The 14759-nt window shown below is 42.0% G+C and overlaps 1 protein-coding gene across 7 annotated transcripts in view; it reads left to right on the top strand.

Moving 5' to 3' along the window:
* The window catches only part of SSH1 (slingshot protein phosphatase 1), a 135219-nt gene extending 120950 nt beyond the window's left edge, over positions 1-14269 (top strand). For all 7 annotated transcript variants that reach the window (XM_029619767.1, XM_029619766.1, XM_029619772.1 and 4 more), the window contains 4 exons: positions 421-567; positions 2440-2640; positions 9777-10389; positions 12717-14269. In XM_029619767.1, coding sequence (XP_029475627.1) covers positions 421-567; positions 2440-2640; positions 9777-10389; positions 12717-13961 — 2206 coding nt within the window. In that variant the 3' untranslated portion in view covers positions 13962-14269. The remainder of the gene's footprint in view (positions 1-420; positions 568-2439; positions 2641-9776; positions 10390-12716) is intronic.
* The last annotated feature ends 490 nt before the right edge of the window (positions 14270-14759 follow it).

Raw genomic sequence — 14759 nt, 5'->3', positions numbered from 1 at the left:
AAGCAGGAGATGTTGGCAGGGTCACTTCAGTGCACCCAACCTCTGCCCATTTTAGCTCGTTGACTCTCTGCTGTCACAGGTCCTGCTGCTGCATCTGGTCTGCGGCCTTCTCCTCTCCTCCCTCTGTCACTAAGGGAGTCGCCCCTGGGCCTGCCCCATGCATGTTTGAAATTCTGCTGCTGTTTTGGGTCGTGCGACCTCTGCTGGAAGTCTCTTCCAAGTGCCTCCCCCTCCCCCACCCAACTCTCTCTCAGTGGAGAAAATGTGGGGGTTTTTTGGAGCCGCCACTGCCTCCTTATGATGATGTCTAAAATTCTGGGCGTTGGAATCCTCGCCGAGCTCGTCTCTTTCTGCTGCTCAGTTTTCGTTTCTCTGTTTCGTTTTTTTTAACGCGCCGCGTTCTGCTGTTCATTGTTGCAGCGTCAGGTACATTCTGAACGTGACCAGAGAGATAGATAACTTCTTCCCGGGCCTCTTCGCATATCACAACATAAGGGTGTACGACGAAGACACTACAGACCTCCTCGCCTACTGGAACGAAGCCTATAATTTTATAAACAAAGCCAAGTAAGCAGCTCAATCAGTAACTCTATGGCAAGAAAGTCCTGTGTTGCGTGCCGCATTTCTGAGCTTTGGAAATGCTTTTAGAAACCACGCTGCCTTCCAGTGAGTATCCGAGCTCAGAACTGCAGTACTGGCTTTACGTGCAATAGGGGTGATCATGGGGTGAGGAAAGTGAAATATCAGGCCCTTTCCAGTAGAATTGCTCAGGCCTCAGACAGCGGTTTAGGTGGAAATATTTCACTGTTTGTGCACCACTGGGCAGTCGGCAGGACTGGGTGACCCTTAGGCCTAGGAAGTACTAGACTGTGATGACGGTAATGCAGTGTGTTCATGGATTGGGTGCCAGTGATGGGAATTACACAAGTGGTGTGAGATTGTTTTATCTTCTCTTGTCCCCCTCTTCACACTACTTTTTTTTTCTTCTTGAGAAGGGGTAACTGCACTCCCCACCCCTCCATCTCCCCCCCAGTGCGATCTGCAGGATCTTTCCAGCCCTCTTGCCTCCAGATCACTAAAATGGATTTCTTTCCTAGCGCAATAGTCTTCTTGTAAAATAATTTTTTTTAAAAATGTGTCTACGGTGAGGAGGCTTGGGATGTGATTAGCAGAATGCACACTGATGCCTTGCAGTTGTTAAACTGACTCAAACTGCTGCATCAAAGGAAAAATAACTGCTTGGTTTTTCCCCCAGTCCACTTGTATTTATTAATTTGATATGTATTCTGTTTTTCAGGAACTTCAGAGCGGATTATGTTCAGGTATTATAGGTATTTCCCTATCAAAATAGGGAGGGGACTATAGCTTTTCAAGTGAAATCTGGTATCATATAAAGTGCTATCAGCCAATGAAAGAGCTTAAAAAAACCAAGATATAGTCATACACCAGTATGCACTGCAGAGCGTAAAAGTACCTTTTTTTTTTTTTTTTTTTTTTTAGATTTTTCTTAACCGGTCAATATCTAACATTCATATGAAAGAAGATTTTTCTTAACCGGTCAATATCTAACATTCATATGAAAGAAGTTCCAGGCCAACAGATGACTTCCCCCTAAAGTGAAAAAACGAACCAAAATCACAAAAAACTTAGCTTGGCTGTTCAGCTCAGAGGTTTGTTTCCTGCAGATATCAGACCAAATTTGCAACAGGAGATGAGCCCGACCCTGACAGCATTTCAATGAGATTCAACTGCTTCAGCGGCAAGTTAGAGTTTATATTCTGGCTAGCATATTTCATTCAGAAATGGCCATCGGCATCCAAGAAATCGTTCTTTCATATGAATGTTAGAGATTGACTGGGTTTTTATCTGCATTAAGAAAAATCTTTAAAAAAAAAAAAAAAGGTACTTTAACGCTCTGCATGTATACTGGTGTATGACTATATCTTGGTGTTTTCAGCCCTTTCATTGGCTGACAGCACATTATATGATACCAGTTTTCACTGGAAAAGCTAGAGGCCCTCCCTGTTTTGGTATACTATTTATTGTTAATCAGGGGGACATTACCATTGGCTTTTTGTTATTTCCCTGTCCCCAGAGGGTTTATAATCTTGTTTATACCTGAAGCAATGGAGAGTACAGTAACTTGCTCAAGGTCACAAGGAGCAGCAGTTTGTAGCCTGGTGCTCTAACCACTAGGCTATACCTCCACTTGTGTGCTTGATGCACTTGCTTTAAAAATCTTGTTCCCTTTGACAAGAGAGTTTCAGGAAAGGACTACTTGTATTCCATCGACTGCTCTGGTAGAATTGCAGAGCACAAGTGTTAGATTTTTCATATATGTACAAATTTTTTTTTCAAATGCTTACAATCTTTGCATATATTATCGTGTGTGTGTGTATATGTATATATATATATATATATTTATTTTTATTGCTGCAGGAAAAGTCACTCAAAGTGTCTGGTTCATTGCAAAATGGGTGTAAGTCGATCGGCTTCTACTGTCATTGCTTATGCTATGAAAGAATTTGACTGGTCCTTGGAGAAAGCTTATAACTACGTGAAGGAAAAACGTGGCGTTACGAGACCCAATGCCGGCTTCATGAGGCAGCTCTCGGAGTACGAAGGGATTTTAGATGCAAGGTGAGCTAATGGCTATGCTTTAAAAAAAAAAAAAGAAATAGTCTTGTACTATGTTCCTGTTAAAACTTTTTGGAAAGGGAAGAAGATGAGACAGAGGGATTTTTGTGCAAGAATTTATGTATAAGTTTTATAATAGACACTTATTTAAGAAAAAGAGATTCCAATTACAAAGCTCATAAGAGAGAAGAAAAGGGAAATAGCTACAAGTACACAACTAAAAGATGTACAAAGATTTCTAAACTTTTGTTTTTAACATTTAAATAATATTCAGAGCACAATTTCTCAAAACCATTTACACCACTAAATGGGTATTTACCTTCATTCATTGACTTATCTGAAAGTTGTTTCCCTTTTTGCTTGGCTAAGAGTACATGTGTGGGCCCGCGGCGTGCACACTTTTAGCTGGGGGGGGGGGGGGGGGAGGAGAAAATGCCTGTGCAAACTTCATTTTCAGATCTACACGGGCTGTTGTGCATTGTGGCCAGAGGTACTTTTGGACTTGTGGATCTTGGGCAGGCTTCAAAGGGGCCCTGCCTGCGTGGTTTTGTTAGAGCCACTAACGTGACCAGCAGAAAGCATGTGTGGGATGTGATCTCTCCTGTGTCTAATCAGTCATACTGTGATATTTACTATAACCCTGGTATGGAATAATGTGAGAACCTAGCAAGCTAATTTTCATATATGCACGTAAGTAGCTGTACTTACGCATATGTGCTGTTTTATAAACATTAAAACTACACACTTTTTTTTTGCGCACATTTACACATGAAAAAAAGCAGCAGTCTAGTTGCATTCCAGTGCGGGGCCAAGAGGAACATGCATAAGTTGCTATTTTGTAAGCTGGGCAACTTATTCGTGCAATTTTTCACCGGCTAATTAGCGCAATTGATAGCAGACTCGTCTGTTGTCTGCTGCTGTTGGGAGTTCAGGGTGAAATACTAGGAGACTCTCAGAGAACTGGAGATGGACTGGGTAAATTGATGGAGATATCGGCAAACTTGTAATTTCAGTTGTGTGTGTGTGTATAAATGAGGGTTTAGCTTGAACAAGTGTTGATTTTTTTTTAATAGCATAAAATAATCACGCGTATATTTTATAAAATAAGTAGAAAAAGTATGTACTTTCGATGCATTGCTGATATTCATGTTCAGTGATGTAGAGGGATGGACTTGCGTGTATTTTATAATCCGCAAATAGATGTGAATCTGTTATTTACACGATCGGATAATAGAAGGACTAAGGGACACTCCATGAAGTTAACAAGTAGCACATTTAAGACTAATGGGAGAAAATTCTTTTTCATTCAATGCACAATTAAGCTCTAGAATTTGTTGCCAGAGGATGTGGTTAGTGCAGTTAGTGTAGCTGGGTTTAAAAAAGGTTTGGATAAGTTCATGGAGGAGAAGTCCATTAACTGCTGTTAAGTAAGTTATCTCAGAGAATAGCCACTGCTGTCAGTAGCATGGGATCTACTTTAGTGTTTGGGTAATTGTCAGGTACTTGTAGCCTGGATTGGCCACTGTTGGAAACAGGATGCTGGGCTTGATGGTCTGACCCAGTATGGCATGTTCTTATGTTATAAAATACTGTAGCAAATCTCCACATGCCCATATGCATGCGTATATGGGGTCGCGCGGAGTTGTTTGAATGTTATTCTCCTTCCATGCAAAAGATTTTTTCCATGCCTAGCTACCAGAATGAGCAAGACTTATTTCTCAGCCAAGCCAGTGGATGTTTTTGTGTGGAGCTGGCTCACCATAGGTTCTAATTTTATGCTTTATTTATATACCAGGGGTCTAATCAATTTTATAGTATCACTGGTTGGTCTCTCCTGTACCTATATCCCACAAACACTTCCTACTAGTAACATTAGTGGTTCTAACAGTTTCATTATTGAAAATCAGCTGGACGATCCATTGCACTGCTACAGAATGGCTGCTTCTCCTTATGCATAGATTAGCAGTGTGGTGTTTGGGGTTTTTTTTTTTCAATAATCTTCCCTAGCCCAGACATTCCAGTGACTGTGTCCTTGGCCTGGAGCTTGTGATTCTGCTCTGGGCGCTGGAACTCACATGCCTTCTTAGTTGCAGCCAGCAGGTGTCAGCCTTGAGTAGTGGCTGGGACCCAGCATTCGTGGACACTAATTTCCAATTGCTGGGTTTCACCATTGTGCAAGGACTGTGACTTCTCCCCACACCTCAGGGGGTTATTCAGTATTTCCAGCCCTGGCCAGCTCAGGCCTCAAACCCAGATCAGCATTAATCTGGAAAGAGGGAATGCAGCATCTCTTTATGTTGGTGTAACATACAGACCGCGATATCAATCACACAAAAATACCCACAAACACACAGTGTACTCCAATACACCACAAATGTAAACAAATGACAAAGCAATAAATGTATTGGTCTAATTTTAGAAAGCACTCTGTCACCAAGATACTAATGTAAGACCCTCTATTCACGAGTAAGACATTTAAAAGTAGCTTCTCGTTTCCCATAGAGGTCTAATTTGCTTTAATAGATCATGCAAATTTGCTAAATTTTTTAAATTTTCTTTAAAAGAAACCATACGAAAATTATAGGGAAAATTCCCAATTAGATACCGCATAATTGAAGAGGAATACTTATCCCAAAATAATCAAGTCCCATAAGTCCCGACATGGCCATGTTTCGGACGATTGTCCTGCTTCAGGGGAAATCACGGGTTGTCTTTCAAATAACGTTGATGCGGCGAATTCACTGCGAAACTTCTTTTCTTGCGGGCTCTCCTTTAACCCGCAGCATTTGAGAACATGGCAGACGCGCGGACTTCTACTTATACCGGAACACACGCTTGTTACCTCCCCTTCCGGGAAGCGCAAAGGTCTCTATCACGTCCTCCCGTGGCGAAAAAACGCCGGCAACAGTCTTCTAACAGGTCCTCTCAATTGGAGCATGAGCATAGTACATAAGCAATGCGCATGTCAAAGCTGGAAGTTCACTATCACGTCCTCATGCCACAACGTAAAATAATAGATGAAGTTTTCTATCTGGTCCTCTTTTGGCGATAACATCGAAGTAAAAATTTTGTATACCAGGTGTGCAGACAATATGATACACCATAAGTTTACCACTCACACAGTATCTTAAAGAGTTAAATCTTATCATCCAGAAATAAAGGGGGGCGACATCAGACGAGAGAATACCAATTGATCCTCTCGTTTAAACCGTCAGGGTCCACAGTGTGAAGAAAGAAAATCCAGTAGTGTTCACGACGATTTAATGTTCTTTGTATATCTCCTCCTCTTGGGTTTAAAGGCACAGATTCTAAGATCGTCCAGCGCAAATCTGTAAACTCATGCTGAGCACTATTGCAATGCTGAACCAAAGGTGCTGTCATTTTTAATGTTTTAATGCAACTCCTGTGTTCTATGAGCCTAGTACGTATCTTCCGCTTTGTGCGGCCCACATACACAAGTTTGCAAGGGCATTGTATTGCGTAAACAACTCCCATAGAATCACATGTGGTAAGTTTCTTCTGATATACGACAACCCCGGAATGGGGAGCCCGCCATTCTTCACCAGTAAGGGCTAATGGGCACATATCGCAACCTCCGCAGGTTTGATGCCCACCCGCAGGGGAAACATTCTTAATGGACCAAAAACCTGAATGTACAACGCGGTCTCTAATATTCTGGCCCCTAAAATAGGCAAATCTAGGACCCGTCTGAAAAACTGCATGCAAAGAAAGTACCTTCCAATGTTCACGTACAATGCGAACCACCTCATGAACATGTCGTGAGTATTTCAAAGTACATGTAAGATCTTGAGTATAAGGTTTCTGTTGGTATTGTACCAGTAATTGTCTATTCGCGAATAAGGCTCGCTTGTATGCCTTCTTTATGACCCCATAAGGATAACCCCTTTGGGTAAATCTAGAAGCAAGCAAATCTGCCTGAAATTTAAATTCGTCAACAGAAGAACATATCCTGCGTAGCCGGAGAAACTGTGAGATTGGGAGACCATTTTTTAGCCGCTGAGGATGAAAACTAGAATACCGAAGGTATTGATTGCGGTCTGTAGCCTTCCTATGCAAAGAAGTTATAACCGTGCTCCCAAGTTTGATAATTGAAATATCCAAAAAAGCCACAGAAAACTGGTCAAAATGTGCTGTGAATTGAAGATGAGAATCCTGTAAATTTAACCAAGCTAGAAATTGCTGAAGAGTGTCTAAATCACCTGTCCAAATAAAGAACACATCATCTATGTATCGCCGCCAAATCAAAACATGATGAAACCAAGATGAATGATACAGAAACTTTTCCTCAAAATCGGATACATAGAGGTTTGCAATATCCGGAGCTACTGTAGCCTCCATTGCAACCCCTTGAATCTGTAAATAAAGAGGACCTGTTAGAAGACTGTTGCTGGCGTTTTTTCGCCACGGGAGGACGTGATAGAGACCTTTGCGCTTCCCGGAAGGGGAGGTAACAAGCGTGTGTTCCGGTATAAGTAGAAGTCCGCGCGTCTGCCATGTTCTCAAATGCTGCGGGTTAAAGGAGAGCCCGCAAGAAAAGAAGTTTCGCAGTGAATTCGCCGCATCAACGTTATTTGAAAGACAACCCGTGATTTCCCCTGAAGCAGGACAATCCGAAACATGGCCATGTCGGGACTTATGGGACTTGATTATTTTGGGATAAGTATTCCTCTTCAATTATGCGGTATCTAATTGGGAATTTTCCCTATAATTTTCGTATGGTTTCTTTTAAAGAAAATTTAAAAAATTTAGCAAATTTGCATGATCTATTAAAGCAAATTAGACCTCTATGGGAAACGAGAAGCTACTTTTAAATGTCTTACTCGTGAATAGAGGGTCTTACATTAGTATCTTGGCGACAGAGTGCTTTCTAAAATTAGACCAATACATTTATTGCTTTGTCATTTGTAACATACAGACCTCCATCACAGACAGAGATTATTAACAGGATTGCTGTGAAAGGGGAAGTGCTGCTGCTGCAAGGGGATTTTAATCTTCCAGATGTTTGGGACATCCCAACTGCAGCATATTCTAGAAGCAGGGAGATCTTGGATTCTGTGCAAGGAGAGCTGTTCTGCCAACTGGTAGCGGAACCCACACAGGTTGGGGCAGTACTGGACCTGGTGCTTTCCCACGGGGATGGTATTTCTGATGTGGTAGTGGATGATCATCTGGGAGCCAGTGACCCACCGGATGCTGTGGTTCAATATTAGGATGCAAGGGATGAAGGTTCATTCTAAGGCCTAGACTTCAGGAAAATCAACTTTCTCAAAATGGGGGCGGACCTCAAGGAGTCGTTATCTGGATGGGAAAATCTAGGGGAAGTCGAAGGGCAGTGGGCAAAACTAAAAGGAGATATCCTAAGGGCAGCTGATATTTTTGTGAGGAAAGTAAATAAAGGGAAGAGGAGAAAGAGGCCTTTATGGTTTTCTAAAGAAGTAGCTGAAAGGGAGTAAAGGTTCGCATTCATAAACTACAAGAGATCGCAGAAAGAGGAAGACAGGCGACAATATCTGGAAAAATTAAGAGAAGCTGGGAAAGTAGTCAGGAATGTGAAAATTCATATAGAAGAAAAAATAGCAAATAGGTAAAATGAGAGGTCAAGACTTTTATTTTTTTTTAGATATGTTTAAGTGATAGAAGGAAATGCAAAAGTGGCATTGTGAGACTCAAAGGGGAGGAATATGTAGAGGCTGAGGAGGAAAAAGCAAAATTGCTTAACAGATATTTCTGTTTGGTGTTCACTGTGGGCCTGGAGCAGGACCACATATAACAAACACAAATAAGATTGGAAGTGAGGTAAACATCAATCAATTTTCAGAACTGTGTTGTGAAGAGCTAAATAAATTTAAAGTAGATAAGGATTCAAGGAAATTGACAGTATTGGAGGTGAATTTCTTTTAAGCACAAAGGAAGAGCGGGATCTGGGGGTAATTGTATCTGATGATCTTAAGGTGGCCAAACAGGTGGATAAAGCGACAGTAAAAGCCAGAATGATGTTGGCTGCATAGGGAGAGGAATGGTTAGCAGAGAAAGGGAGGTGTTATTGCCCCTGTATAGGTCCCTGGTGAGACCCCTCTATGTACAATTCTGGAGATTGCACTTTCAAAAGGATATAAGCAGGATGGAGTCGGTCTAGAAGTGGCTATTAAAATGGTCAGTACTCTTTGTTCTAAAGCATATGGGGATAGACTTAAAGATCTAAACAAGTATACCCTAAAAGAAAGGTAATATAGGAGAGAAATGATAGACACATTCAAATATCTCAAAGGATTCCCTGCAAAGGAGGTGAGGTTTTTGTTTTTTTTCAATGGAAAGGAGGTTCTAGAATAAGGGGTCATGAGATGAGGTTGAAAGGGGACAGACTCAGGAATTATTTCTTTACAGAGAGGGTGATGGATGTGTGGAACAGCCTCCCAGTAGAAGTGGAGGAGACAAAAACAATATCTGATTTCAAGAAAGCCTGGGATAATACAAGGGATCTCTAAGGAAGTGACAAAAATGATAATGCTAAATTAATTGGATGGCTGGGCGGACTAGATGGGTCATATGGTCTTTAAACAGTGAGCTGGCCATGAGCAGCCACTTCTAAAGAGGAAAGAGGTGTATGGTGATCACAACCATGCCCATGTTAGCCATTGTGACTAGTAGGCCAGTGACTGAAAATTGTGATGGTAGATTTTAATGATACACACATCAAGGCCATTAATGGGATAATTTGAGTTATTTCAGATTATCTCCCCACACCTGAACAGGAAACAAGCGGTCACTGCTGCTTTAGGAAAACAAACTTTTATCAATATTTCTTTAGCAACTTTTAAATGTTTTTTTGTTGTTGTTGGTTTTTTGTTTTTTTTTTAATAAAGTTTGTTTTCTCTTCATCTGGGCAAGCCAGTTCACACCAGTGGGTTGTGTACTCCAACCAGCAGGTGGAGACGGAGAACAACTCACTGACATCCCTCTCATATAGCTCACCACAGACATCAGCCAGCCAGTATTTCTCCATCTCCAGCAGGTGGTGGACATTCATCCTTGCTAGTGGACTTCGGCCTGCCTGACTTGAACAGTACTAGACATGCTGTACTTTTTAATTCTAATAATTTCAAACTTTTTTTCTGTAGCAAACAGCGTCACAATAAGCTCTGGAAACAACAAAGGGAAAGCAACCGAACCGAGGACGGCTCCACGTTACCGAGTGTCTTCCAGCCTGAAAACTTAGATGCCGTGCTGGAAAACAGACCAACTCAAGGCGATGAAATGGACGGCGGGTTGCCCTATATGGCCAGTGCCCTGGAACAGAACTACTACTTTCGGCGTCTCTCTGATTCAGCGATGGAAAACAGGCAGGCGGGCGCAGGGAGCTTCCCGTTCGAGGTGGAAGACCTGGAAAGGGACGCGCTCCTGGACGAAGACGACGACGCCTCCTCGTCCACCAACCGGCACTCCCTGTCGTCTGCAGGGAGAGGGGAGAGGATGGAAAGGAAGGGAAAAGACGGGCCCCTGGCACAGCCCAGTGACTTTTGTGAGAGGGAGGCAAGGAAAAAACTTGAATTGAACATTGCAGAAGGCCAGAGCACAGACGCCAACCTGAATCCGCAGGAAACGGAGGTCAGGGGAAAGGAAATCCCAGAGGAGAGGTGGCAGCACTTTCCCTTCCATAGTGAGGAAAGTAGCGTCACCAAAGAAAATGCCAACAACAACAACAGTAAGAGGAGTTTGCCGGAAGATTTTGAGGTACATAGAACAGTGTAAGGGTATTTTGCCAAAGCTTTTAATGTGTGTTGATTTTTTATTTTTTTTTAATATAACTGTACATGTTATTCAGGTAGTCATTGTTTCACTATTACCAGTTAAAATGGCAAGAAAAAGACTGTGGGTGAGTGACACTTGACAGTTAAGCTAACAGGAAAAACAAAACTTTTTTTTACAAGTAGGGCACATGCTGTTGATTGTGGTGACAGGTTTAAAACCTCTCTTTATATAGCAAGAGAAAGCTGAAAGTAATTTGCACTGTTGCTGTCATACGATGACCAATAATTTTTGTCCTTTGAATGGGATATGCTGCTTCCCCCCTGTACTTGATGAGGATGTGTAATTCTGTTGAAGCTTCCAGTAGTTAATTATCACTGGAATCCCTCAGTAGAAATTAGAGATGTGCATTCGTCCTGTTTCGGCAACCCCGAAAAACGAAGCAAATTTTCCCGAAATTTTGGGAAAATTCGTTTTTCGAGGTTAGTGTGCACTAACCCGAAATTCGGGGTGGCCGATTAAAAAAAAAAAAAAAAAAAGGCCCGAACCACAGAAACTGAAATTTCCTGCGGCGGGCTGATAATGAAGGCAGAACCAAAAGGTTCGGTCGAAGCACATCTCTAGTAGAAATAACCCTGACCTTGTACTTTTGTAATAGTTTAATTGACTTTGTATCCTAATGATTTATAAACAGCAAATAATCTTTATCTGAAAATAGTACTGGGGCTATACCTAGTAGTAATATCTTTAAAAAAAAAAAAAATTTGGGCCAAGCAGCACTTTTGAGTTATGATTGACCAGATAATTATTCCTCGGTCAGCCTCGTCTTTATTTATTTATTTAGAATTTTTCTATACCGACATTCTTGAACAAAAATATCAAATCATATCGGTTTACAATTAAACAGAACAGTCGCGGCTATGGCGTTACATAGAACATTGAGCAATGAACATAGAACAAGTCAACAATTCAACAATAACAAGTAGTGAAATGATTCATCAGGGAATAACATAATATATAGGCACAGGTCTTTGACCTGTGCCTGCGTCCAAGAGCTGTCTCTGAGATCCGGCGTGCCTGGGCAGTGGCGGCTCTTTTTAGGGGCTCCTCGGCAGCTGGGTGAAGCTTTGCACTTTAGGGAATGCAGCTGCGAGAACAGAATGTTAGGGAAAATGATCCTTCTGCATGTGTTCTTCACCTCATGCCCTCTGATCCACAGCCTAGAATCAGAGCCATTCAAGAAGCTCCTAAACTTCTTAGTGGGGTCAGAAAGGGTTCTCTTTCTACTAGTAAGTGATGGCCGCCTCTTACATAAAACTATAAATGCTGCATATGAAATGTTGTTGTTCTGGGTATTGAGCTCATCCTGGTTTTTTTATGTTTATCCATATGCTGAATTACAAAGATTAAGCAAACTGTGACATACTAAGGGGGGGGGTGCATTATAGCATTTTGACCGTGTGGGAAGAACATAAAAATTCTTTAATATGCACATTAGATTAAAGTCCAATAACACACTCGGTCATAATATACTGGGCCCAGGTTTGAGCATAAGAAATTGTCATACTGGGTCAGACCAAGGGTCCATCAAGCCCAGCATCCTGTTTCCAACAGTGGCCAATCCAGGCTACAAGAACCTGGCAAGTTCCCAAACACTAAGAAGATCCCATGCTACTGATGCCAGTAGTAGCAGAAGCCATTCCCTAAATCAACTTGATTAATAGCCGTTAATGGACTTCTCCTCCAAGAACTTATCCAAACCTTTTTTAAACCCAGCTACACTAACTGCACTAACCACATCCTCTGGCAACAAATTCCAGAGCTTTATTGTGCATTGAGTGAAAAAGAATTTTCTCCAATTAGTCTTAAATGTGCTACTTGCTAACTTCATGGAGTGCCCCCTAGTCCTTCGATTATCCGAAAGTGTAAATAACCGATTCACATCTACTCGTTCAAGACCTCTCTTGATTTTAAAGACCTCTATCATATCCCCCCCCTCAGCCATCTCTTCTCCAAGCTGAACAGCCCTAACCTCTTCAGCCTTTCCTCATAGGGGAGCTGTTCCATCCCCTTATCATTTTGGTCGCCCTTCTCTATATCTTCTCCTGTCTCAAAAGAAGCTCGACAAGGTCAGCATTGCTAGAGCACAATGTGAATCTGCTTTTCTTTTAGCTAGTACCTCCTCACAGGTTGGATGTTTATTTCCGTGCCCTGTCTCAACGATGCTTGCTCAAAAATCACTAGGCTTGGCTTTCCTCAGCTTCTTTCATTGGTGGTGATTATTGTTTTTCTGCTTGTTGTTTTCCTTTCAGGCCGATGCCACATTTGGGATTTTTAACAAAGTCAAGCCTTCCTACCAGTCCTGTACAGACTGCATGTATTCTTCATCCCAAGACCTTGAAGAGTGTGAGAAGATGAATCCCCCAGCTCTACATTGTGCATCTGCAATCTGCACACAGCCATCTCTCGGCTTCTCGCCTGAGATTATTGCGCCTTCAGACCGACCGCCCAGTGGTCCCCAGTGTGGAGAATCAACTAGCGCTGCAAACACAGTTTCATCACAGTTCCTGAGGCAGCCAAGCGCTCTGGGTATTGACATCTCTCAGACTATGGCTGATCAGAAAATCAGTAGTGCAGTTTTACCAGAGAGTGCACAAAAAATGTGTGCACTGGCAGTGCTTAAGGGTGGGAATACATTTAGTGAGAAAAATTCCCTTGGTACTGAAGGGGACTTTATACTAAGGACAGACATCAAGCAGAAGAAGGACCTCAACTACGTGTTCAGTAAAGATTTGGAAAAGTCAGCTTCCAACAGTTATTTGATGCAGCATCAAGAATCTATTCTTCAGCTCCAAAAAGCAGGATTAGTTAGTAAGCATACCAAAGAACTGGAACGTCTAAAAAGTACATTGTCAGAAGAGTCATCTGTGTTCGGTGAAGTTCCTTCCAGTATATCTGATGTTAATGTGCCAGATGAAGAGCGGGATCTGGTTTCCCAGCACAAAGGTGCATGCTTGAAGGGGGAGGAATCTCTGTCAGATGAGGTAAAGGACATTATGGACAAGTTCCTTAACCCCTTAGATGGAGTGTTTCAGAAAACCTCTACGCCTTGTCTCTTCAAGTTGGATCAGATTAGCAACTACACAAAGGACTTCCTAAAGATGATATGCTACACGCCCTCGTCCTCCATAAGCCCCAACCTGACTCGCAGTTCCAGCAGTGACAGTATACACAGCGTGCGTGGTAAACCTGGCCTGGTCAAGCAGCGGACGCAGGAAATTGAAACCAGGATGCGGCTGGCTGGTCTGACCCTCTCTTCTCCGCTGAAGCGGTCACATTCCCTCGCCAAGCTTGGCTGTCTTACTTTCTCCAGCGAGGATCTCTCCTCCGATCTAGAAGTGTTAAGCATGCCTAACTCGAGCGAAGCCAAATTAAAAGACTCTCTGTCGTTTCACGCTTCACAGTCAACCCCGAAAAAAAGGGAAGCAAATCCAAAGCTGTTGGAGATGCCTCTTGCAGGGCACCTAAAGAGGACCTCTGGGATGGACAAAAGTTGACGTGATCCTATTAACTGCAATAGTTCTTATAGCCCACATCACTGTTTGAAATAAGTACAAGCTACTTAGGTTCATCTTGCAAAGCTCTTTCTTTTTTTGGGGGGGGGCTCTTTGTTTTATAGAGTGAGGAAAAATGAAAAAAAAGAGGTATTACATTGAAGAAAGATCATCTTGAGTCTACTGTTGTCAATTCAAGATTGTTCTCCTGGAGAAGGGAATGCCCTATGAATAACGGCATAGTGAAAATATTTATTTCACATCTTCAAATTACGCAACAGCTGGAATAATAATAAAACCCTGAAACCTGCTAGCCTCCGTTGCAATACGAAATAGAATGCATTTCAGACTTCTTTGGGTGTTTGTGAACGCGTTTGGGCGACATCGTCTCCACCTTCATTCCTACAGATCATGTTAATTGTATATATATTTGTTTCTTCTAAGGCTTGTTTCAGGAAATGTTTTTGTATTTTTTTTTGGGGGGGGGGAAGCATAGCTAAATCCATTTGGAAAGAACTAAAATGCATTTCAAGACACAAGCTGTACTGTACGGGTAATGCTGATTATTTCATTATAGATAGAAGAAGTTTGTGCTGTGTTGGATAATTGCTGGGGAGCTTGGTATCAAACACAGTTCATGTTGCTGTACCGTCCATGTTTGTCATGGAAGTTGAATGGCCTCCAGCCTTTGTACTGTATGTTTGAGGGTGCGTGTTGAAGCGGAAAGGTGAGCTTTGTAGTTTGTGTGTGTATATATATATAGAGAGAGAGAGAGAGAGATACAATATATATATAGTATTT

The sequence above is a fragment of the Rhinatrema bivittatum genome, chromosome 11 (genome assembly GCF_901001135.1).
Source record: "Rhinatrema bivittatum chromosome 11, aRhiBiv1.1, whole genome shotgun sequence".
Classification (NCBI taxonomy): domain Eukaryota; kingdom Metazoa; phylum Chordata; class Amphibia; order Gymnophiona; family Rhinatrematidae; genus Rhinatrema; species Rhinatrema bivittatum.
Note: the sequence above shows the minus strand (reverse complement) of the source record. Positions and strands in the feature narration are given on the sequence as shown.